This window comes from Camelina sativa, chromosome 17 (assembly GCF_030686135.1).
Source record: "Camelina sativa cultivar CO46 ecotype springtype chromosome 17, ASM3068613v1".
Lineage (NCBI taxonomy): Eukaryota > Viridiplantae > Streptophyta > Magnoliopsida > Brassicales > Brassicaceae > Camelina > Camelina sativa.
Window position 1 is genome coordinate 35,802,025 of NC_141896.1, and position 21,918 is coordinate 35,823,942.

At 38.8% G+C, this 21,918-nt stretch overlaps 4 protein-coding genes and 1 pseudogene across 5 annotated transcripts; 2 read left to right on the plus strand and 3 right to left on the minus strand.

Annotated features, from left to right (window-relative positions):
* Nucleotides 1–1,098: 1,098 nt before the first annotated feature.
* Nucleotides 1,099–4,991, minus strand: LOC104758352 (7-dehydrocholesterol reductase). The gene is made up of 13 exons (XM_010481200.2): nt 4,821–4,991; nt 4,142–4,364; nt 3,998–4,053; nt 3,815–3,917; nt 3,643–3,708; nt 3,091–3,204; nt 2,870–2,996; nt 2,538–2,638; nt 1,967–2,092; nt 1,807–1,871; nt 1,624–1,705; nt 1,455–1,537; nt 1,099–1,347 (listed from the first exon to the last, which is right to left on the minus strand). Exons 1-13 carry the CDS (start codon nt 4,904–4,906, stop codon nt 1,281–1,283), a joined length of 1,299 nt encoding a protein of 432 aa, XP_010479502.1. The 5' UTR covers nt 4,907–4,991; the 3' UTR covers nt 1,099–1,280.
* A 143-nt stretch (nt 4,992–5,134) lies between these two features.
* Nucleotides 5,135–7,092, plus strand: LOC104758353 (uncharacterized). The gene is made up of 7 exons (XM_010481201.3): nt 5,135–5,319; nt 5,423–5,677; nt 5,755–5,840; nt 5,976–6,122; nt 6,339–6,441; nt 6,575–6,687; nt 6,774–7,092. Exons 2-7 carry the CDS (start codon nt 5,470–5,472, stop codon nt 6,861–6,863), a joined length of 747 nt encoding a protein of 248 aa, XP_010479503.1. The 5' UTR covers nt 5,135–5,319; nt 5,423–5,469; the 3' UTR covers nt 6,864–7,092.
* On the minus strand, nt 6,960–9,798 carry LOC104758354 (uncharacterized). 2 transcript variants are annotated; one of them, XM_010481202.2, is made up of 13 exons: nt 9,499–9,798; nt 9,304–9,401; nt 9,005–9,087; nt 8,726–8,852; nt 8,576–8,639; nt 8,351–8,448; nt 8,174–8,258; nt 7,975–8,098; nt 7,769–7,870; nt 7,619–7,683; nt 7,445–7,526; nt 7,287–7,366; nt 6,960–7,190 (listed from the first exon to the last, which is right to left on the minus strand). In XM_010481202.2, exons 1-13 carry the CDS (start codon nt 9,720–9,722, stop codon nt 7,133–7,135), a joined length of 1,290 nt encoding a protein of 429 aa, XP_010479504.1. In that variant the 5' UTR covers nt 9,723–9,798; the 3' UTR covers nt 6,960–7,132. The 2 variants fall into 2 exon arrangements, with proteins under 2 accessions (XP_010479504.1, XP_087351074.1); XM_087494948.1 differs by having other exon boundaries at nt 8,994–9,087; nt 9,499–9,783.
* Nucleotides 9,799–12,001: 2,203 nt separating this feature from the next.
* LOC104758355 (hexokinase-3) lies at nt 12,002–15,728 on the plus strand. The gene is made up of 9 exons (XM_010481203.2): nt 12,002–12,768; nt 13,382–13,532; nt 13,633–13,812; nt 14,118–14,192; nt 14,345–14,500; nt 14,601–14,699; nt 14,812–14,939; nt 15,060–15,138; nt 15,227–15,728. Exons 1-9 carry the CDS (start codon nt 12,497–12,499, stop codon nt 15,581–15,583), a joined length of 1,497 nt encoding a protein of 498 aa, XP_010479505.1. The 5' UTR covers nt 12,002–12,496; the 3' UTR covers nt 15,584–15,728.
* A 498-nt stretch (nt 15,729–16,226) lies between these two features.
* Nucleotides 16,227–21,353, minus strand: LOC147924771 (uncharacterized; annotated as a pseudogene).
* Nucleotides 21,354–21,918: the final 565 nt, after the last annotated feature.

Genomic DNA, 21,918 nt, shown 5'->3' on the forward strand with positions numbered 1-21,918 from the left:
ATTCGAGATTGGAACCTCCACTTTTATGGGTTTTTGTCATGACATGAGGTGGATTTGGAATCATGACTATATTGATAACCTGTAATTTTGTCTAAAGGCAAAAGAAAAAGCTGTTTTGGTAAAAATATTGATTCTGAGAAGACGGAAACGTCCAAACACGCCCTAACAAAGACAAAATATAACCCAAAAACCATCTCTTTTGTTTTTGTTGTTTTGTTCGGAAAAAATTAATAAACAAATATATTTCGAGATGAGGCTTGGGTGTGGGATTTGGCTGTCTTCTTTAAATGTTCATTGTCTTTTCATTACTTTTCTCTTTGTCCTTTTCTTCCTTTTTAATGCCTACGTTTTTGTCTTCTTCTCTCCTTTCCCTCTCTCTTTGTTTTTTACTGTATGTGTGTGTTGAGAAAACATTATGCAGTTTTTTTTAAATTAGAAGACCATTGACCAGAGAAAGAGATTCTATAGAAAAGAATGAGATTATTTACTGTTCTGTACCTGATCTGATCAAAATAGTAAAACAGTATAAAATGAGAAAAATATGCTTCACAAACACAGGAAAAATTCAACTTGATTTTGACTACACATTAGAGAATGATGACTTTTTGTTTTATGATTATAGAAAAAAAAAATTGAAAGAGCTTGGAAGATCTCGTATGATATATCCAACCATAAAACTACAAGTTTGTGAAACTGTGTCAATAGTAGAATCGTAGATTCTAACATCATGCATAGTACCGACTACCGATCAAACCTAAATAAATGCAGTCAACTTGATAACAGGATAGTCGGTGAGATGTGTTTTCGTGTATTTTATAGTACGGTTTAAGAAGTCCCATCAATCCATGTATTTTATAAGATGCAACTCTCATCGAACTCGGTACCACTATAATATAAATCTTACGTTCCATCTCTTGGTCAATCTTACATCGTCAAAAGAAAAGAAAAAAACCGCAACTACTAATCAAAGTTATAGTCGGTGGCATGAGGGACTACTTTAAGTTGAATTGGTATATATAGACGATGAATTAGATGTTGAATTAACTTATTTGATGCATGAAAAAAAGCAGTAGTATAAAATTAAAACGACAGGGTAAGTTTAATTAATCTAGAGAAATTTATAGGCGTAGAACTAGAAACAGAGATTTTAAAACCTAGCATACAAATCAGCAAAAGAATGTCTAACGCATCAATTTGCTGCTTTTGGTCTTTTGATGATACCAAGGTTCGAAATAGCTAAACAAGTAGTAAAAAAAAAGAGAGAGCAGACTTCGTTACAATCAATAAATTCCCGGAATGATCCTGTATTTGACTTTCTCACAATACAGCTTCCAATATTTCCCATACCTTTTTACCAAAACAAATTAAAAAGACAGAAACCAGATATATGGTCAGCAAATCAAAGCAAAGATCAAAGAGGATGTGTAAATAAATCATTCAGATTTTTTGCTTACTTTGATCTGCATCGGTCATCGTCTCTCTTAGCTCGATCGAACAGAAGAATGGTGAGGAATATGACGTAGAAGTATGCCAAGAACTGGTTTGAAAAAAATTATGTTTTCTGTGTTAATTGTGTCTCACTTGCAAGATATAATATAGCAAATAGATGGAGAAGGATTTTACGTTATCGAAGAGAGCTGGTACAGTCCAGAAGAAAGCACTTAAGATCTCAGGAACATAATGGAAATGACGCGCCAATCCCCACCTGCACAGTCAAAGCCATTGGTGATGAACAACGTCTTATCAATTGTTGTTACAGTGTAATAGTAGAATAAGGAAGTTGTTGTTACAGTAGAATAATCTTACCATCCAGAGGTTAAGAGAAGACTAGATTTAGTTTCACCAGATGTTGTAGTATATGACGCCACGATCTGCAACAAACCGAGAGGCCAAGAGATATTTATACACATTGAAAAGGAATAAAGCTAAGTTCACTGAGCTAGTTGGGGCTTTATTATGATCACACCTTTGACGGGGCTCTGCCCCAAACTGAACATTTCCCATTTGTCCTTCTGAACTCTTGCCTTTGTCTATCACAGTCGTAGTTTATGTAAATGCAAAGAATTCCTGCAACGAGAATGTATATTGCCAACTGCAACCAAAGACAGATATGGTGAAGTCTTAGAGACAGAGATATGCAATAACAACGTGTCAACAATTATAGGGTCAATAGTGTTTTCATAAACAGCTTTATTCTACTACAAAGGTTGACTTCTCACAACTAGATTCATGAGCCATAGCATGGAATGATTTAAGCATATAATAGACATTCTATATACTATAATTCCTGTCTCTACTGTAATGAAATATACACGGTAATTTAATTACAAGAATTAAAGTGCAATTCCTAGAAATCTGAATACTTTAGGAAACACTAACGTTGAGACTTGAGATTGCCACATTTAGCTTAACCTTTCTTGTTTTCCTAACCCTATGAAAGTGGTATCATAAAGGAATCTCATTCGATTAACAATCAAAGGTTATTTCTCACGTATATCATTCTCTATACTCCGCTATAAAAGTTAAACTTTTTGCACCTGAGTTCCAAGTTCGACAGGGTGGTTCACAAGGTACATGCCTGGAGAGGTGTACACAGAAGGCACCCACACTAGACAACCCCAGCAAATATAGAATCCAGCTGAAAATCACAAATTACAAAGCATGGGAAGTGTTAGATTTCCGTGATTTTAAGATGGAAATAAGAATCCGGATAAATGCTGTTGCATTTGCAATATAAACAGAACCGACAAGGTACTTCTGGCCTTATAGTAAAGAAACTCTAGTTTGTTGCAACTGGCTTCTTTCCTTGTACCTTTTATGAAGATGATGATGATGATGATAAAAATTTATACTTATACCAGATGCATACCTCGGTCATGTGCAATGTCCATGGTGTTCCAATAACCAGCTTCCCACCAGAAGAATTTTGTGACATATACCAGCATCAGTATGGTGTTAACCAGCATTGAGTCAGATACTTTCCCATTTATTTCATACTGGATAAGATAAGCATAGGAACCACAAATTAGAAAGAGGTGAAGCTCGCTGGCCAGGTTATGTGGAACTCCGGTGTTTACGAAAAAGACGTACCTGTTTTATGCAGTACGTGACTGCAAGAACTGCCCAAGACATCATTCCGAATCTACAATTAGTAAAAACCTTGATATCAAAGTTCTTACCAATTCGTGGATACAACTCCATGCCCTGCAAAGCACAACACAACGCAAAGAATACATTGAGAAAAAGAATGCCACAAATTTAGGTTATGATAATGATACGCAGGACACAAAGAGTAGATTGTGAGAGAAGATCTAAACTTGAGAGGGTTATCATAAGTTAAAAACTACTACACACTTTTTTCTTGTCCCTCTTCATCTATGGACATTCAAGACGATATTCACATTTCACAGAAAACTATTTCCCTTGCATATAGTCAATTCAATGAACAAATACCGCTAAAAACATTGACGTTTACAGGTCTACTAAATGTGGAACTTTAGTAAAGCTTGACCTCCAAATGTTGAGTAAAGAGGCAAGAAATTTGTGAGGAGATGGCTAATATTGGCAACACATGAGTTCCTCAAATAAATTCCAAAGAGTAATTTCAGAAGAATGAAAATCTGATCAGCAGAAATAACTCACCCAATAGAAGTCAATAATTAGGTTACCACATGAACCAGAGTCACTTGATGAAGGTGCAACATGACCCTGTACAAGGAAAAGAACAAGTTTTAGAAACAACAGAGGTCAAATATTGCAATAGTAGAGAGTAAGAAAAACAAGGAACACACCATTCATGACAGAGACCACTTACTTTTATGTACAACAAGACACAAAATATGAGGCTTCCGAATATTAGTGCCGAAAATATTTCACCCAAGTGATCATACACAATTGCAGGGTTGAAGATCCCAAACCTGAATAACGCAATGTAAGTGTAAAGTCTCTAAACTTAATCCATACCAAAGTCATCAAAAAGATTTAAAACATTGCTTACCACCAAAGACCAAGATAGGTGGCTAGTGTAACAAAGTAAGCAGCCAAACCATTGGCCTGCAAGAACAGAACCGCACAATTGTTAATCCAAATCAACTTCCACCACACAAGGCTAACTGAACTTATGTAACTCCATATTCAGTACCTTGTAAACTGGTCTGTTTCCGGATGGAGAAATTGGACCCTCAACTCTTCTACCAGGCAGAAGAAGCTGAAGAGCAGCTTCAAATGCACCATAGCAGAAAATTATTTTCCAAGCAATCATAGAAGGTCTTGGCCATATATCGATGAGTCCTTGTACTCCATTCTCCCAAAAGTAGCCAAAGGTCTTAGTAACAGAACCATCCTGATGAACCATTGTGTACCATCTGCATCATAACGAAATGAAACTAGTCTCCATTACTTAAATACTCACTCAGATAATCATAATGGAGCGAACTAAGTTCCAAAAACAGAGAAGTAGAAACAAATAGAATAATAATAAATCATAATAACTACAATTCCCCAAATAGATTATGACTTTTTGTAGCTTCAAATCTACGCATGTTGCTTAATCTGGATAACGAAGTCCATAACTGTATGAGCATGTGACTCTACGGGTACTAAAAGAATTAAAACCTTGAAACAAGACTTTTTACGAGAAAGAATCACTGTGAATACTTTTTCAAAAAAGAATCATTGTGAATCGCTTTTACTAAACTAATCGAAGTTTCAAATGATTCCTAAGATTTAAAGATATGAGCAATCAAATTCAGGATGCGAATTAAGGAGATGAAGAAGCGTGGCGAGTCTGATCTGAGAAGTAGAGAGTAAGAGAGCATTACAGGAGAATGACGAAAGGTGGACAGAAGGCGAGAAGCGAAAGCATCGATGCGTAAGTAACGATCGGAGAATGTACAGTCTCCGCCATCTTCTTCTTCTTCTTCTCGGACAAAAACCTCAGATTCTGATCTGTGTTGTGTTGACCCAAACAAGTCTGCGAAGTTAACAATGAAGACGATGATGAACTGAAACACAGAGATCAAAGGTAACGAGTGATGATGTGTCACGTGCCCTCCACATGTTGTTAGGAAATTCCAATTTTACCCTTGAGAATTTTCATCGCCATCGTTTTTGACAATTCCCAATCTCTTCTTTCTTTCTTTCTTCGCTCTCAAACCTCAAAAAAGATCTTCTCTTCTTCGTCTCTGTTTGTATTCAACACATATACTGATGGATCGAGTAGACTAACACATAGTGTTTACACCACAGCTTCTTCTTTAGTCTGCAAAAAATAGCAATGCTTGGTTTGGAATCAAGTTCTCGAGAATTGGTTGAATTCGTGTAAGTTTCGATTTTTGTAATGTTTTTTTTTTTGGGGGGTGATTTCTATTGGAACCCTAGATCGAGTTTTCTGATGCTCTGTTGATTTCGCTCGTGTTCACAGGTTGGAGCTCTTTTAGTATGTTCGAGAGATGCAATTAGAGCTTAGTGATGATTGATAATGATGATAGGAAGAAGGAACATGTTTTATTCGACGAATCAACCACATCCTCCAACGAAATCGTAGCATTTGAGAGAAGGGGTCGTGTTTTGGAGGAAGGACAAGTTTCAGAGATAGCTGAGAGTGATGATGACGACGAAACTACACTTCTCGTTTCTGGAGATCAGCCACAATGTCGGATTTGCCTTGATGTTGGAGGTATAATAATAACTAAAGGCAATCCCTGATCTCTGAGGATGATTATAGAGAAATGAGTAGACTTTTGTTGATTGCAGGGGAAGATCTGATTGCTCCCTGTAATTGTAAAGGTACTCAGAAGCACGTTCACAGATCTTGTCTCGATAACTGGCGTTCCACCAAGGTAAATTAGTGGGGGTAGATGAGGTTTTGAATCAACAATGGTTTACTTTGCTTATGAAATGTGTTTTGTTTCCAAGATTTGGGGTGTGCTGAAGCTGGTTTATTATTTTCCTCTGTGTGTGCAATATGTTTTCAGGAAGGTTTTGCATTTTCGCATTGTACAGAGTGTAGAGCCTTCTTTAAACTTCGAGCCAATGTGCCTGCTGATAGATGGTGGTTGAGATTGAGATTTCAGCTGCTGGTTGCTAGAGATCATGCCTTCATCTTCATTTCTGTCCAGATGGTACATGACCTGTTTCCTTGTGAGAATATAGTGTTTCTACATCTTCTTCTGTAATGTTATCCATCCCACTCTTTTATAGGATTAATTCAATCATGAGAATGCAAATCCATAGCTATAATTGCCATATCAGTTTACATGTGAATTTGGATTGAATGTTACAAGTGATGCTTAGTGAATGCATTTATACTAAAGAACAAAGGCTTCTTGTATCAACAGATCGTAGCATTCTTGGGGTTACTAGTATACAAGTTCTATGGTGAAGAACTACGAGAAATGTTTGGTTATGAGGAACATCCTTATGGGTTCTACACATTGGCTGGTACAACTATTTTCGTTTTCTATAGTTTCATGGACATAATCGCTCAGTCACTAGGCCTTAAGAGTCGATCAGAACTATCTTTGTGCTGAATCACTGAGCGTTAATGAACATGATGGTCTATTCTATGTCGCAGTTTTGGCCATTGTCTTGGTAGGACTGCTTTACGGGTTCTTCATTGCCATTATATGTGGTCAAAGGATCAACGAGCGGCATTACCATGTTCTTGCCAAACAAGAACTCACAAAGGTCAGTTTTCTTGCAGCTTTTCTGTCCTTGATCATGGGTAATTGCTTTCTGGTACACAACACTCTTTTTGTGTCAAATCACATCAGGAATATATAGTGGAAGACCGCGACTGCAAGAATGTTCCTGAGCTTGACCAGAGTCATGTGATGGAACTAAAAATGTTGGGACTTTATTGAACGTATAGTACAAGAAAAGAGCTTCCTGGATCTTTTACTCTTCATTTCACCTGTAAATTATTCTCTTCATTGATTTATATGGTTGTTTCAACAAGATTTTGTCATCTCAAAGTGTTTTTTTTTTTTTTTTTTTTTTTCTGTTTTTCATTATACATTTCTGATGCAAATATATATATCTGTACGAGTATACATATCAGAAGTAATTTGGTTTACAGGTTTACAAAGTAAAGTATCAGTGATCATCTATGTTTCTTCTTCCTCGATTGAACTCATACGTATATCCCTAAAACCACCTCCTTTGGCACGGTTTCTACCATCCAGGGTGGCCTTTAAATCAAAAGAACCCCATGAAAATACATTATTAAATTAAAATAGAGGAGATAAAGAATCGATATCTGCAAAAAAGGAGGAAAAATGGCTCACTTGTTCAATATGAAATTGAATGTTCCTTGTGAAGCACGTTTGAGAAGAACCTCCCTTGCCTCTACTGCAATCCCTTGAGGCTGTAGAACAACACTTTAAAATTATTTTTCATTGTAAACAAAAATAACCTTGAGGTCGATTTGCGAATGTAGAGAGACCTCTTCTGGAAACCAAACCCCTGGTTGTGTGCTTCCTTCCAGCATTGCTAGGACAAAAGCCGCGGTTGAAACTCCAACAGATCTATAAACCCAAGATATTTTAGTTCTGATACAGTACATAGCTTTACATATACGTATATATATGCAAATATAAGATTTGTTAAGGAGACTCACACAGATAGTGATTTATGACTAAATAACCCAACTGTGGTCCGTCCATCCGAGCACTCCAAATCAACCTTCCCAAAGAGTTTAACATAAGTAACAACGAGTAACCAAAATAACTGCGGCAAATTATTTTGAAATTCTCTGTTTTTCACTTACCCTCATCGAGACACGCTCTCCAGCAAAGCCATCCAAGGCTCTAACGACAGGGTCGAACAGCTCTACCATTTGTTGGACTTTGGTCTTGTCTCTAAGGACCTCCTGCAGCGTGCAAGAGAAGCATGGCAATTTGATTACAGGAAGGAGATGTGATTATCATCCTCGATTATGTAACCATTGAATCAGGTAAGGTCCGAGTATGATACCGGTGGTAAGACTTTTGTCATAATCTCCATTCCCCAATTCCAGAAGAAAGGAGCTGTGCCGAATCGAGCACTGACAGTTGGCACTCCAAGAACTTCATGAGTTGATCTAACTTCTGGCAAATTCCTGAAAACAACTACTGTTCTAAGCAATTTTGTTCAGGGATGTCAATGGAGCTTTTAGTATGGAGGAGGGACTTACAAAAGATAAACGTCTCTTTTCCGAATGCCTTTTCCAAAATCTACGTTCATCACTCCACTGTAGGGTCTTAGTTTCACCTTCTCTCCTGATCAAAAGTCCCACAATACAAGGCTGAGAAAATTTCTGAAAGTGTAATATGTTTTAATTTCGAAAAGTTTGAAGTCCTATAACACCTGCCTTGTTTATATGCAGTAACTTCTTCACCGAGAAGTAGAAAACTGGTTGCTAATATTGTAGGACCTGCACCGCCAGTGCCTGCTGTGTAATAAGAGAACCTGATATGACATAGCGAGAAACGAAAACGTTGATTGAAATACAAAGGAAAATATTTTTGCAATATGAAAACTATAGTTACACTTATGGATTACGATGAGAAAAATCTAAGAAAGTTTGTTGTGTAACCTCAATTTCTCTGGCTTCCCTTTGTCTTCGCTTATTGCTGCAGCAACCAGTTCTGCCGCCATGACTATAAGAAAGTTAAACATGTTAAATTATTGCAACATCAAACAAAACCAAGCTAAAAGGGACATGTGTTGTGTTCAGATATAACACCATTGCTAACTCCTGGATATATTCCAGCTGTTGTTATCGCGGAAACATTCGCAGCAATTGCCTCAGCCTGAAGAGATTTTGCACGGAAAGCATAGCTTGTGTCGTCACAAACATCGACATATGCAGTCTGTTCCGTTTCAGATATAAACCACACAAAAAAAATATCTGTAAGACTCATTTCCTAAACTCAAACCAAGCAGGAGTATACTTCTCATGCATTTCAAACAAGGTAAAGGTTGGTGACATTAGAAAATGGCTTTTTTATTACCTTATCCTCACCTTGGTCTTTATGGCAGCTTCAAGAACAGTGCATCGAGGAGCTTGCTGAAAAGGTCCAGCCGCATGGACTACAAGATCAACGTCTGCATTCCCACATTTCACGGTGAATACTCAAATAAGAAACTTCAAATGCCAAAAATCAAAAAACAAAATCCTGAACTTGTCTAAATTCATCCAGCAGTCTCAATTCAATCCCAAAATCTCATCCAATTGTCTCAATTCAATCCCAAAATCTCATCCAATTATCCAAATTCATATTGAAACTCAAGCATATACAACAAATTTTGACTGAAACAAACCTCTTAAAGTAGTCTCAAGCATCTTAGCGTCATTGATATCCACTTGAGCAAACTCAGAATTCTCTCCAAGCTTAGTCACCATTGCTTCACCCTTATCTCTGCGCACAGAGTATGATTCATCAGCACAAAGAAATAGGTATCTCAAACACAATGAATTTTCAACTTCTTCGACACTTTGTTTATTTTCTGGCAAACCTGTTGCGTCCACCGACGACGATCTGAAGCTGCTTGGGACATAGCTTAGAAAGAGCAGTAGCAGTAGACCCGCCGACCCGACCCGTTCCACCCAAAACCAATACCCGATAATTCCGGGTAGGATCAGAGAACTTAACCTCCGGAACGCCGTCGTATTTCGTTTCGCTAGACGAAGCTGCTCGTATCGTAGCTCTGTACGGTTGCAGCAGCAGAGCTCGAGCCATTCTCCGTCTCTCTCCCTCTCTCACTCACTCGCCTCATCTCTTTAGCAGTTCTATCGTAGGCGATGACGTGGCAATTGATTACGTGTCAGAATTTGAACGGGATATATTATTTGGGCTTTTTCCAGCCCAGTAAGGAAAAATAGGTGGGTCTTATAAATGCATGGGTCTAAATGAAGAAATGGATTATTAATTTTTTTTTTTTTTTTAGACTTGAAGTTATATACATCCAGACAAGATAAGTCGTATTCGTATTTATACGGTGTTTGAAGTATTAAATATATGAAATCAAATTATTCAAAAAAGTGTACAAAAAATTAAATGTAATCACATAAACTTAATAAATGCGAAATTAAATTAGATGGGGAAAAAAGAAAAGAATAAAAGAAGTTTGGTGGCGGAAATGAGAAAAAAAGAAGAAGAAGAAGAAGAAAGCGTAGCGTCAGCGAAGGGTAAGCAGGTGACGTGTCAAGTCACGTGACCACAATCTGAGAAACCAAAACGCGGAGAACCTCTAGGGTTATTATTAATAGGACTAGACTAGACCCCCACACACGAGGGGTCAAAATGGTAAATAACACCGAAACGTGTAGGTCCTATGGCTGAGTGGCAGTGAGCTGTCAAACTGGGGAAGAGCGAATTTTTTTTTTCTTTCTTCTTCTCTTTTTTTTTTTTTTTCTTTCTTTCTTCTTAAATCGCAACGTGCGTTTTCATGGGCTCTGACGCTGTTTGTCCCTCACCTTTGTAGATTTTTGTTTCTTTTTAATTTCCCAACAATAAAAACATTTCTTTTTAAAAAATGGCATATAAATAAGTAAAATAACTATAATGTAAAATTAAAATTGCCAGCTTTTATGCGGCTGTTCGCCACATTCATAAACCAAAAGGACATTCGAATTTCTATTTTAATTATTACACTTTAATATATTTATACGAACTTTTTTAACTACTATATACTGTAGTACATAGTTTTATATTTTTGAAAAAAAAACTACAATTATTCTGGAATATTTTGTTTAACACAGTAGTTTAATCAAATTTGTAAAAAAAAAATTAAATACGTAAACATGTCTCCGATGGTTTGTATGCTTAATTTTTTTAACCGTACTGTTACTAAAACGGCTTTTAATTTACTTTGTTGTTATGTGAATTGAATTAAGTTAAATAAATGACGAAAAATAGCAATAATGGCTGGCAGAAAATAATAAAGCCAATGCGAAAATAAAATTTGCCAAGTTGGCTTAAAAATGTAGGGCATGGCACAAAAAGAAGGTGGAATATTACAATTGAAGCCCTATACATGAAGGGTTTATTTTATTGGACAAGGTTTAGCCACGAGTCATTATCAATAATTTGATCTCAATGGACCGTTTTTATTAAAAATTAAAAAATTATTCGATGGTTAAGAATGCTTCTAATTATTAAATAATTTGGTGAGAGATTCTCTCCCCCAACGGCAAAAAGAGCACGCCGTTGAATTTTTTTTAATTCAAATCAAAGCAGAGAGTCTTCTTCACTAAATCGACCCGGTCAAAGGTCAAACGAAGTTTACTCTTTTTTACTACTACTTTATTTTTATTTTTATTTTAATGTAATTTAGTTAACGTTTGGTAATCTCCCTATATTTTGTAACTGACCTTAAAAGTGTGATTAAAGTAAAAAAAAAAAGAGAGAAGACTGGGCACGACGGTAATATTAAAGAAATCGAGAGGGTAGAAATGCTAATTAATTTTTTCTTATGCGGTCGTATAATTTTTATTCACTTTCGGTGACCATATAGATATAGAGAACATCGTTGATAGTTTAGTTTAGAGTGGAGTCAATAATTGACCAAAAAAAAAAACTTCAAATTCCTCTTTTTCTATATATATACGAATGTTATAATTTTTTCAAACAAAATTAGTAAGGAAAAAGTTGTTTTGTTTTGTTTTTTTAGTTTACAATTAGGTTGACAAAGAAGCTTAGTTAACTATTTTCACTCCCATCCAAATAATATTTTTGTAAACAATTTTTAAAAAGTTTTATCAGAAAAATTAGTGAAAATGTTTATTTCAAAATTCTCTTTACTCACATTATATTTTTTTTATAAAAACTGTCGGCAATATTATTAAAAGATAATGATAATTTTTCTTTTAATTAATTAATTTAAAAGGATAATTAATTGAGGGAAATGAAAAAGAAAAAAAAAACGAAACCGTCGACATCTAAAAAAGACGAGAGGAGGGTATGTTATTGTAATTACGCCCATATATATATATATATGTGAATAAATATATAATCACAAGTTCGCTTTCCAAGTCTCTCTTCTCTCTCTCTCTCCTTCCGCTTTTGTCTCTGCCGAAATCCATAAATCTCTCTCTCTCTCTCTCACTTCGTATTTATTTTAATCGTCACTTCACCGCCGTTGAGAAACTCGAGAGTCTTTTTGAGCCTTCGCCGGAGGTTACCGGTGGAAAAACACTTATCGAAATCGAGGTGGTTAGTTTACAGGTGGAGCAGTGACAGCTCAGTTAGTAAGGCGGCGGAACAAAAAAAAAAAAAAAGTCTATGAGAGAAAAAAAAAAGTTAAAATAAAAAAGTAGTAGTTGATGATGATGATGATGATGATGATGAAGATGTTGGTGGAAGAGACTCGTATAGGGTTTTCTAATAGGCGTTGTTGTTCGCTGTTTCTGAACTCTTCTTTATTATTGGAGTAAGTAAAAAGAAAATAAAGCGCCTCAGAGAGAGAGAGATTGTTTTTTTTTTTTTTGGGTTCTGTTTTTATTTTGGTTGTGATGGGGAAAGTGGCGGTTGCGTTTGCGGCTGTTGCGGTTGTGGCGGCTTGTTCAGTTGCGGCGATGATGGTTGGGAGGAGAATGAAGAGTAGGAGGAAATGGAGGACTGTGGTTGAGATTTTGAAAGAGTTGGAGGATGATTGTGATACTCCCGTTGCTAGGTTGAGACAAGTTGTTGATGCTATGGCTGTCGAGATGCACGCTGGTTTGGCTTCTGAAGGTGGCTCTAAGCTTAAAATGCTCCTCACTTTCGTCCATGTTTTGCCCACTGGGTAAGCTTTTTAGGGATTTCATGCTTAACTTTGATTTGAGTAATGTGTGAAAGTTTAATCCTTTCTTTCTGTTCTCTTCTTGTTTCTTCTCTACATTGCATGATCCCACCAAAGTCCTTAATTTTACTGTTTGCTAAATGTTGTAAAATAGAATGTTTTTGTTACTTGATTCTTATATATATTACAATCACTTGCTCCTTCCTTGTCGTGGTGGCTCTTAAGGGTCTTTCGTGTTTGAGCTTTAGTTGGAGCGAGCCAGGGAATTAAAGAAGTGTCAGTGGGTACCATTTTGTGCAAAAAAAAAAAAAACAGATCCTTTGATTCTGTTCTCAGGACTTCTCTTTTTCTTTTCCTTCTCTCTTATCTCTTACCTTTACTTTGGTATCTTGTTCCTATCTACTAGATTGCTACTGCTCAAAGGAAAATGAACTGGTTTCTTCATATTTGTAGCCATTGGATTCTCTCTTTTTTCTTTGAGGAAACGTATTTCATTTCTTTTTTTTTTTTGTTTCTAGACTCATCATTGTCACAACTAGTCTGTTTGTTCAAATAGTTTACATCCAATCATTGCAGTTGTGTGTTGGATTGCACTGACTGACTGCTTTTGTTTCAGGAGGGAGAAAGGAACTTATTATGCACTTCACCTCGGTGGCACTTATTTTAGGATCTTAAGAGTTCATCTCGGTGCTCAAAGGTCCTATCTAGATGTTCAAGATGTTGAACGACATCCAATACCTTCACATCTGATGAACAGCACTAGCGAGGTGACTATTTTTGCTTATTATTTTACTCGTCCTTGCTTGTTATGTATAATGTAAACCAGTTAATTTAGTCTCTGTTGATCTGTTGTTCACATGATTGCAGGTTCTTTTCAACTTTCTCGCCTTCTCCTTGGAAAGGTTTATCGAAAAGGAAGAAAACGGGTCCATTTCACAAGGGGTTAAGAGGGAACTTGCATTTACGTTTTCATTTCCTGTAAAGCATACTTCTATTTCTTCAGGAGTTCTAATCAAATGGACCAAAGGTTTTGAGATTAGTGAAATGGTTAGTCTTATGACACTTACATTACTTCTTATATTCTTTGCAACTGTGGTTGTCTTTAAAATATTTTTTTGTTAATTTTAAGAATAATCTCAACTCGTACCAACTTGATAGAATTACTCTCTCTCTACTATCAAAATTCTATCTGATGTCCTGAGAGTGCTCTTGGGTTAACAAGAGTGGATGACCTTTAGCTTAACTATTAGCTGTGTTATGATTTTGTGGCAATGTAATTCACCTCTTGGAATTTGGTGTGAGTACAGCATAAGCTAAACAGTAATATGATTGTATATGCCTTACTGTTTTAGGTTGGGAAAGACATAGCTGAATGTCTTCAAGGAGCGCTGGACCGAAGAGGCCTAAATATGCATGTTGCGGCTCTTGTAAGTGCTTTGTCACTGCAACATATTTCTTTTTCTTACCTCTTTTACTAATACGCCTTTGCAGAACTCCAATCAGAATGTCTATGTAGCTGCTGCGAGAAATTCTTATGAAATGATGCTTGGTTCTGATTTCTTTGTCCTCGTTTGAGCAGGTGAATGATACTGTTGGAGCCCTGTCACTTGGATATTATCATGATCCAGACACGGTTGTAGCAGTTGTATTTGGGACGGGTAGTAATGCATGTTACTTGGAACGAACTGATGCCATAATCAAGTGTCAGGGTCTGCTTACAACTTCTGGAAGCATGGTACTAAAAACTATTTCGTCGTCTATTTTAAGAAACCAGCTATCATGCTTTAGATCCCAGAGAAATAAATGTAAAAGATTCGTTCTTTCTTAATTTTCAGGTAGTCAATATGGAGTGGGGTAATTTTTGGTCCTCTCATCTGCCTAGAACTTCATATGACATTGACTTGGATGCAGAGAGTTCGAATTCAAATGATATGGTATTCATTGCGTTGCTTTCCCTCTTTTTCATGTTTTGTATTGCACCATGAGTTGTTATTATCAGGGGAACCAATTAGCATTAAGATCTTTTGGGGTTTTTTTTTATTATAGGGATTTGAGAAGATGATATCAGGAATGTATCTGGGTGACATTGTTCGTAGAGTAATTCTTCGCATGTCACAAGAGTCTGATGTCTTTGGACCCACTACGTCCGTATTATCTGACCCTTACGTTCTAAGGTACATGTCATCTTTACATCTGATTGTTGTCTAATTTGATCTCACATCAAGTATCTTCTATCTTTCGGTACTGTTTACTGTTTACCATAACGTCTAATTTTGAATACTTTTGTCTCTCAGTACAAATTCAGTCTCAGCGATGCATGAAGATGACACACCTGAGCTACAAGAAGTAGCAAGAGTCTTGAAAGACTTGGGGGTAAGTTAACATGTTAACTATTATTGCGCTTTTTATGGAACTTGGAGGTAGAAAATGTAATAAAACTTGTTATGAATGAACAAAACAGGTATCAGATGTCCCATTGAAGGTTAGAAAACTAGTGGTGAAAATATGCGACGTGGTAACACGAAGAGCAGGGAGGCTAGCAGCAGCAGGAATTGCAGGAATATTGAAGAAGATAGGGAGAGATGGAAGCGGAGGAATCACGAGCGGGAGAAGCAGAAGCGAAATCCAAATGCAGAAAAGAACAGTTGTTGCAGTAGAAGGAGGTTTGTACATGAACTATGTCATGTTTAGGGAATACATGGAAGAAGCTCTGGTTGAGATATTAGGAGAAGAGGTGAGTCAATACGTAGTCGTTAAAGCCATGGAAGATGGTTCTAGCATTGGCTCTGCTCTCCTCGTTGCCTCTTTACAGTCATGAATCATTACCGTGATCTGTTCGTATTTATGGTTATATATAAAAATTGGTTATGTGCGTCAGTCAGTGTGTGTAAATAAATTATTCAATATTTGTTTGTTGTTAATTATTATTATTTTTATTTATATATATGTAGTTTTTGTGTAAATGTTTAGGAAGGTTCTCTTTTATATATTCTTTGGTACTTTTATTCTTGTGATGTGTATTGGAAGGCTTTTAAAGAAATGAAATGATTAACATTATGTAAAGGTGATGATGACGATTAATAGAATGTCAATTTCTATTGTTTCTTCTTTTAGTTGCTTTTTTTAGTGCCAAAGCCTCCCTAGTCCCTATACTAAAGAAAACCGTTTGTTTGGTTTATCTGATTAAAAAAAGAAAAAATAATAACTTCTTTTTGTAGCATCTTTCAAAAAGAGTGAAGTTCAAAATACATTTACCAAATTTCGTTTCTCTAGACTGTTCAATTTGTTCGCATAAGGTACATTTGGTTGTGTTGGACTTGGACCGTCAGAAACCATAGAGTAGTTGTTTCTTTTTTTTTGAATCTAGTATTAAATTATATTCAAAAGAAAAATAAAACGTTTTTACAACTCCTGCAACAGTTTTTTAAAAGAGAACAGCTGAGAACAAACAGTTACATCATTTAGGTTGAAATTCTAGATTGAATCCACAATTGAAATGCCTCATCATATCGTCTATCCCCCATGAAACCAATAGCAAGAAGCTGATCTCGTACTTGCCGATCAACCCACTGAATAAGAACATCAGCAGATTTCGGCGTCTCCCCATGCCTCCGCCCATTACGTTCCCTCCAAACCGTATAGATAACCACCTGGAATACATAGCGGATGAGAAATCCCTCCACCAGTGGCAAGTTCGACTGAGATAGAAAACCAAGAAGGGGATCCAATCAGTGGTGAACCTAGCTTTCAATAGCCCCTTCGCGAGAGCAGACCATATAGGAGATACAAAGTCACAGCTAAAAAAGAGGTGATCCTGAGTCTCCATGGTGGTGTTACAGAGCACACAAGTACTTGCAGCCGTCCCATTCCACGCAATCATACGAACACCCGTTGATAAACGATCCAGAGCAGCCAACCATGCACAGAACGAGAACTTAGGCGTGGCATGGCCAAACCAGACACCCCTATTCCATGTAACCGTAGCTGACATCGTTCGGATATGGTTCCAGGTATCCCGGGTGGAGAATTTTTGCCGAAACACATCATTACGGCCTCGCCAGAGCACCTTATCATGACATTGTTTACGTTGTTGCCACTGCAGAAATAGAGCATCCTCAATTGCATTGAGATGATCCGATCGGTGTCTTCGCCGTCTCCGAGAAGACCACACTGCCGCCACAGAGCTCTGCCAACTGATCCCCATATCAATAACTCCTCTCTCGCCAGCAACATCAACAAGCGCACCCATAGTGGACCAGTTATCGAACCAGAAAAACGTTTGTTCCCCATTTCCCACCTCAACTTTACAAAAAGTTTTTGCGAGATCACGATACTTTAGAAGCTTAGTCCAGATCCAAGAACCCAGGCTAGTTGTAGGTTTGACCGACCAAAAGGAAGCTTGGCGTAATAAAGTCCCACGAACCCATTTCACCCAAAGAGAATCACCATTCGAAACAACTCTCCATATCAGTTTGAGACAACATACAACATTTGCCTCATGAAGCGACCTCAGTCCCAACCCACCCTCATGTTTTGGACGACAAACCGCTTCCCAAGATACCTTAGCTTTCCGCACACTCATCTCCACCCCCGACCAGAGAAAAGCAGAACACATGGAGTTAATCTCTTCCAAACACTCACCAGGCAACTGATAAGCTCCCATCCAAAAATTACAAACACTCCACAAAACCGAAGATATCAAGTTAAAACGTCCTACAAAAGAGAGGTACCGAGCCGTCCAGGAACCTATCCGTTTCCAAATCTGCTCCAATAACGGGGAGCAATCTATAGTGGTAAGACGCTTTGTTACTAAGAGAAGCCCCAAATAACGAACCGGCAGCGTACCGATGGCAAATGGGATAGAAACAGGATCCGGACAAGATGCTATGTCCCCAGCCAAATAAAGGGTTGATTTTTCCATGCTTATTGCTAAACCAGACAGTTTCGCAAACTGAGTGAAAACCTCAACAATGCCCTCAATAGAGCGAGTTTTACCATTAGAAAGAACCATGATATCATCAGCGAAACTAAGATGGGTGAGACCGAGATTCCGGCAACGAGGATGATAACCAAACAAGTGTTGACCCGCGGCCTTGTCAAGTAATTTGGAAAGCACGTCCATGCAGATTACAAACAGGTAGGGAGACAGCAAGCAACCCTGACGAAGCCCCCTAGAACTCCTGAAGAAACCAGCGAGCTCACCATTAACCTGGACTGAAAAAGAAGCAGTGGTGACACAAAGCATGATCCAATGGATAAACAATGGGGGAAACTGCATTGCTGTGAGGACCTTCGAGAGAAAGGACCACTGAACAGAGTCAAACGCTTTGGAGATATCCACCTTGATCGCACAACGTCCCGATATGGAATCCTTATGGTAATCTTTAACAAGTTCCATAGCCAACAACACGTTCTCTATTAACAACCGGTCCTGCACGAAAGCTGACTGGTTGCTAGAGATGAATTTCGGGAGAACCCTCTTAAGTCAATTTGCAATGATCTTGGAAATGACTTTACAGAGCACATTACAACATGAAATTGGGCGATAGTCCTTCATTGTCGTGGCAGAAACTTGCTTAGGAATCAACGCAAGGATGGTTGAATTGATACCTTTAGAGAGAAAACCTTTAGCGAAAAAGATTGAACTGCTAACACAAACTCCGAACCCAATATCTCCCATGAAGCTTTGTAGAACTCCGAGGTGAAACCATCTGGTCCTGGTGATTTATCACTAGGCATGGCAAAAAGAACCTTTTTGATCTCCTCACCAGAGACCTCCCTAGTTAAAACGTGCTGCTCAAGACTAGAACACCGGAATGGCAACAAAAGTTCCATCTCTTCCACTGTAGTCCCCTCAAACCCAACCGGGATCGTCTGTAAGAAATCTCGAAAGTACCGTTCAGCCTCGGCTTTTATGTCAACCTCATTCGCAACCACACGACCGCTGGAATCTTGAATCTCCTTAATAGTGTTAGAGACTACTCGCAGAGTAGCTGCTCTATGGAATGCTTTATTGTTCTTGTCACCAACCTTTAACCAATGCAGCTTAGACTTCTGCTTAAGGTACTTCTCTTCCAAACCTGCCAGAAAGTCCCACCTCTTATAAGCTGCATTCTCCTCCGCCATCGCCAGAGGAGATGGAGAAGTCGAGTTTGCTTGTTGTTTCCTGCATAAAATATCAAAAGCCTCTTTAGTCTTACGCACAAGATTCCCTAACCGAGTCTTTGCCAAGGAGCGTAGAGCCGGTTTCAAACTCTTCAGTTTTTTAGAGAATCGAAACAGTGTAGAAGTTGACAAGAACAGGGGTTGAGTATCCTGCCAGTAACTAGCAACCAGTGGCCTAAGCTCCTCCATCTCAGTCATTAGGTTCACAAACTTAAAAGGCTTACGCCTTCTAGCTTGACTGACGACATCCCCCTGAAGCATAACCTGACTATGCAAATGATCAGAACAACCTCTAGCCGAAAACACACTATAAGCATGCGGGAAAGACCGCATCCATGCATCATTAATCATCACCCGATCCAACTTTTTATGAATTAGATCAGCGTCTTGCTTGTTGCACCATGTGAAGAGAGGACCGTGGAAAGACATGTCAGAGAGAGAGCAATAGTTCACGACTGCTTGGAAATCCCGCATACCCGCAGAAATTATTGGATTAGTATCCACCTTAGAGTGTTCTGCCATGTCCAAGGTTTCATTAAAATCCCCAAGAACCAACCAAGGCTTATTATTGATAATAGGAGAGTCATGATGAGCCCTAAGCTCCTCCCATAAGACCTTCCTAGCCTCAACAGTATTCAAAGCATAGACAAAGGAGCAAAAGAACTCCTCTCTTTGATCCGAAAGTTTCACTGAACAAGTGATTACCTGTTCACTCTTATAAAAAGGATCCAACCGCACCGTATCCTTCCACAGAATCCAAATGCGACCCCCCCCCCATTATGTTCATAATTTTTCAGGATAGACCAACCAGGGAACAAACGACTCCCTAACCGTAAAGCCTTATGTTCCCTCACCCTTGTCTCAAGCAAACAACCAAACTGCAACTTACTACCCTCCAACCACTGTTTTATTACGGAATGTTTTGAAGATTTATTTAGACCACGAACATTCCAACAGAAACCTGACATCAATGCTTTAGGGGAGGCTTCTTACTCTGATCTCCGGGATTAGTCCTAGAAGATTGACTCGTTCTTCTTAGCTGTTTTTGTGCCCCGATGCAAATAGGTCCGGATCTGCACCTCCGGCTGTGCACTCTGCGTTGAAACAACCCTAGAATGTTGGAGTGGAGCCTTTGGAACCTCCTCCGCAGACTGTTGAGCAGAGACCCCAGCCTTCTGCTGAGCAACCTCCTCCCTAAGAACAGAGTAAGAGTTTTTTAACAAAGAACCATCACCTAGCTCCGACTTCTCCTGCCGCTTACTAGGACTGATCCTACCAGCCGATTTCGGTGTAATCCATACATCCGTCAAGTTTGCTTCCCCTGAATCCTGATTAGTAACACCCTGAGTCTCCACTAACGAACTCCCAGAGCCAAGAACCGGAGGCACCACCATCAAACTCTCAGAGACAAGAGCCGGAGGCACCACCTGTGAAATCTCAGAGGCGAGAGCCGGAGGGGAATCAGAAGATTGTGGTTCAGTAGTCCCTATTGCAGGGGTCACTGATTGAGTTTGCGGAGGGGGAGAAACCCCAGGGGACAAACACGTAGTGCGAAGATGTCCCCATCTCTGACAGTTAGAACACCGAGGTGGGAGCTGAGGATAGCTGTATAAAACTACAGTTTCAAGTTCGCCCTCTTCCTCACCCGAGACGATGTACTCCCGTGGCAACTCCTTTGTCAGGTCCGCGTTCACCATGACTTGTGCCTCGTCAAAACTCACACACGTTTTGGTGTTGGAATGCAATCGAATCGGCTCCCCTACTGCACTTGCAAGAAACTCCAAGCCCTTCTCTGTAAACAAAGTGGGTGGAACATTCTTGAGAGTGACCCATAATGGAACAGATTTCATAACTGGTTGAGCCTCTTCAGTAAAAGGGGACCATTTAGAAACAATCATGGGCAGATCCGCAATGTTCCACATGCCTCGATTTAAAACCCTATGTCGCATGCCCTCACTTCGCACACGAAACTTAACCGTAAACTCATTCACAGCAAAAACGTCAATCAACGATGTTTTATCTCCAAGCCTCCAGATCTTATTCACTATCATGTGAATCTTACCGACATGAGGAGCCTTTGCGTTAACAAATTTCCCCACCACAAAATCCTCCCACAGAGGTTTAGCATCCTCAAAAACCTCCCGCGGGACTACAACCTTCTCCTTACCATCAACCTCCACAACTTGAAACTTTTGCTTAGTAAACATACGCTTTTGAGCAGCCTGTAGAAAGGATCGCTTTCCATTGAGAACCCCCGCCACAGGCTGCAGCGAGGACGACACTGCCTTTGAACCCTTTTGCACTTGACTTCCCTCCGACGAGACCTCCACACCCTTCTCAGAGATCCCTTCCCCGTGACTCCCCTCCTTGTCACCCCCTCCCACCACCGGAAGACGGCTCGGGGAAACCGCCGACGGCACCATACTTGATAGGAACACAAGAAACCCTAATCGCCTTTTAATCGCCTTTCCTTATTTAAAAATACGCTCCCAACTCTCCTTCTCCGTGAATATCTTGTTAACTCCGAGTAGTTGTTTCGATCACTAAGGAGTTTAAAAGGCAAAGTTCTTGCTTGTTCCTTCCGCTGGCTCCTGAATTCGTCCTTCCTGTAGAGAAGAACATATAAGTGTTTAAGTTGGATGGGTTAGAAACATCTTTCTGTGAGTTGGGACTGAATGCGATAAATCGACAAGGTGGAAGAAGAAATGTGACCGATGAATCATCTTCGTCCTTGTATTAAATTAATTAATGTAGACTGTGTATAAGCTAGAGAGTTTGTGGAATTCATGGATTGATCTCCTCTCCCCATGAGGAGTAAGGCTGAGACAGCCTCCGCCATTTCTCCTTCCTCTTCTATGAGTGCGACCTCAACCTTTGCCTTCCTTTCTTTCTTCTTAAAATAGTTAGGTATATTGTGTTTAGGAATATGCAATTAAAAATTCAAATCTCACACATAATTTTTTTCTTTCCTGTTGTGTTCGGATCTAC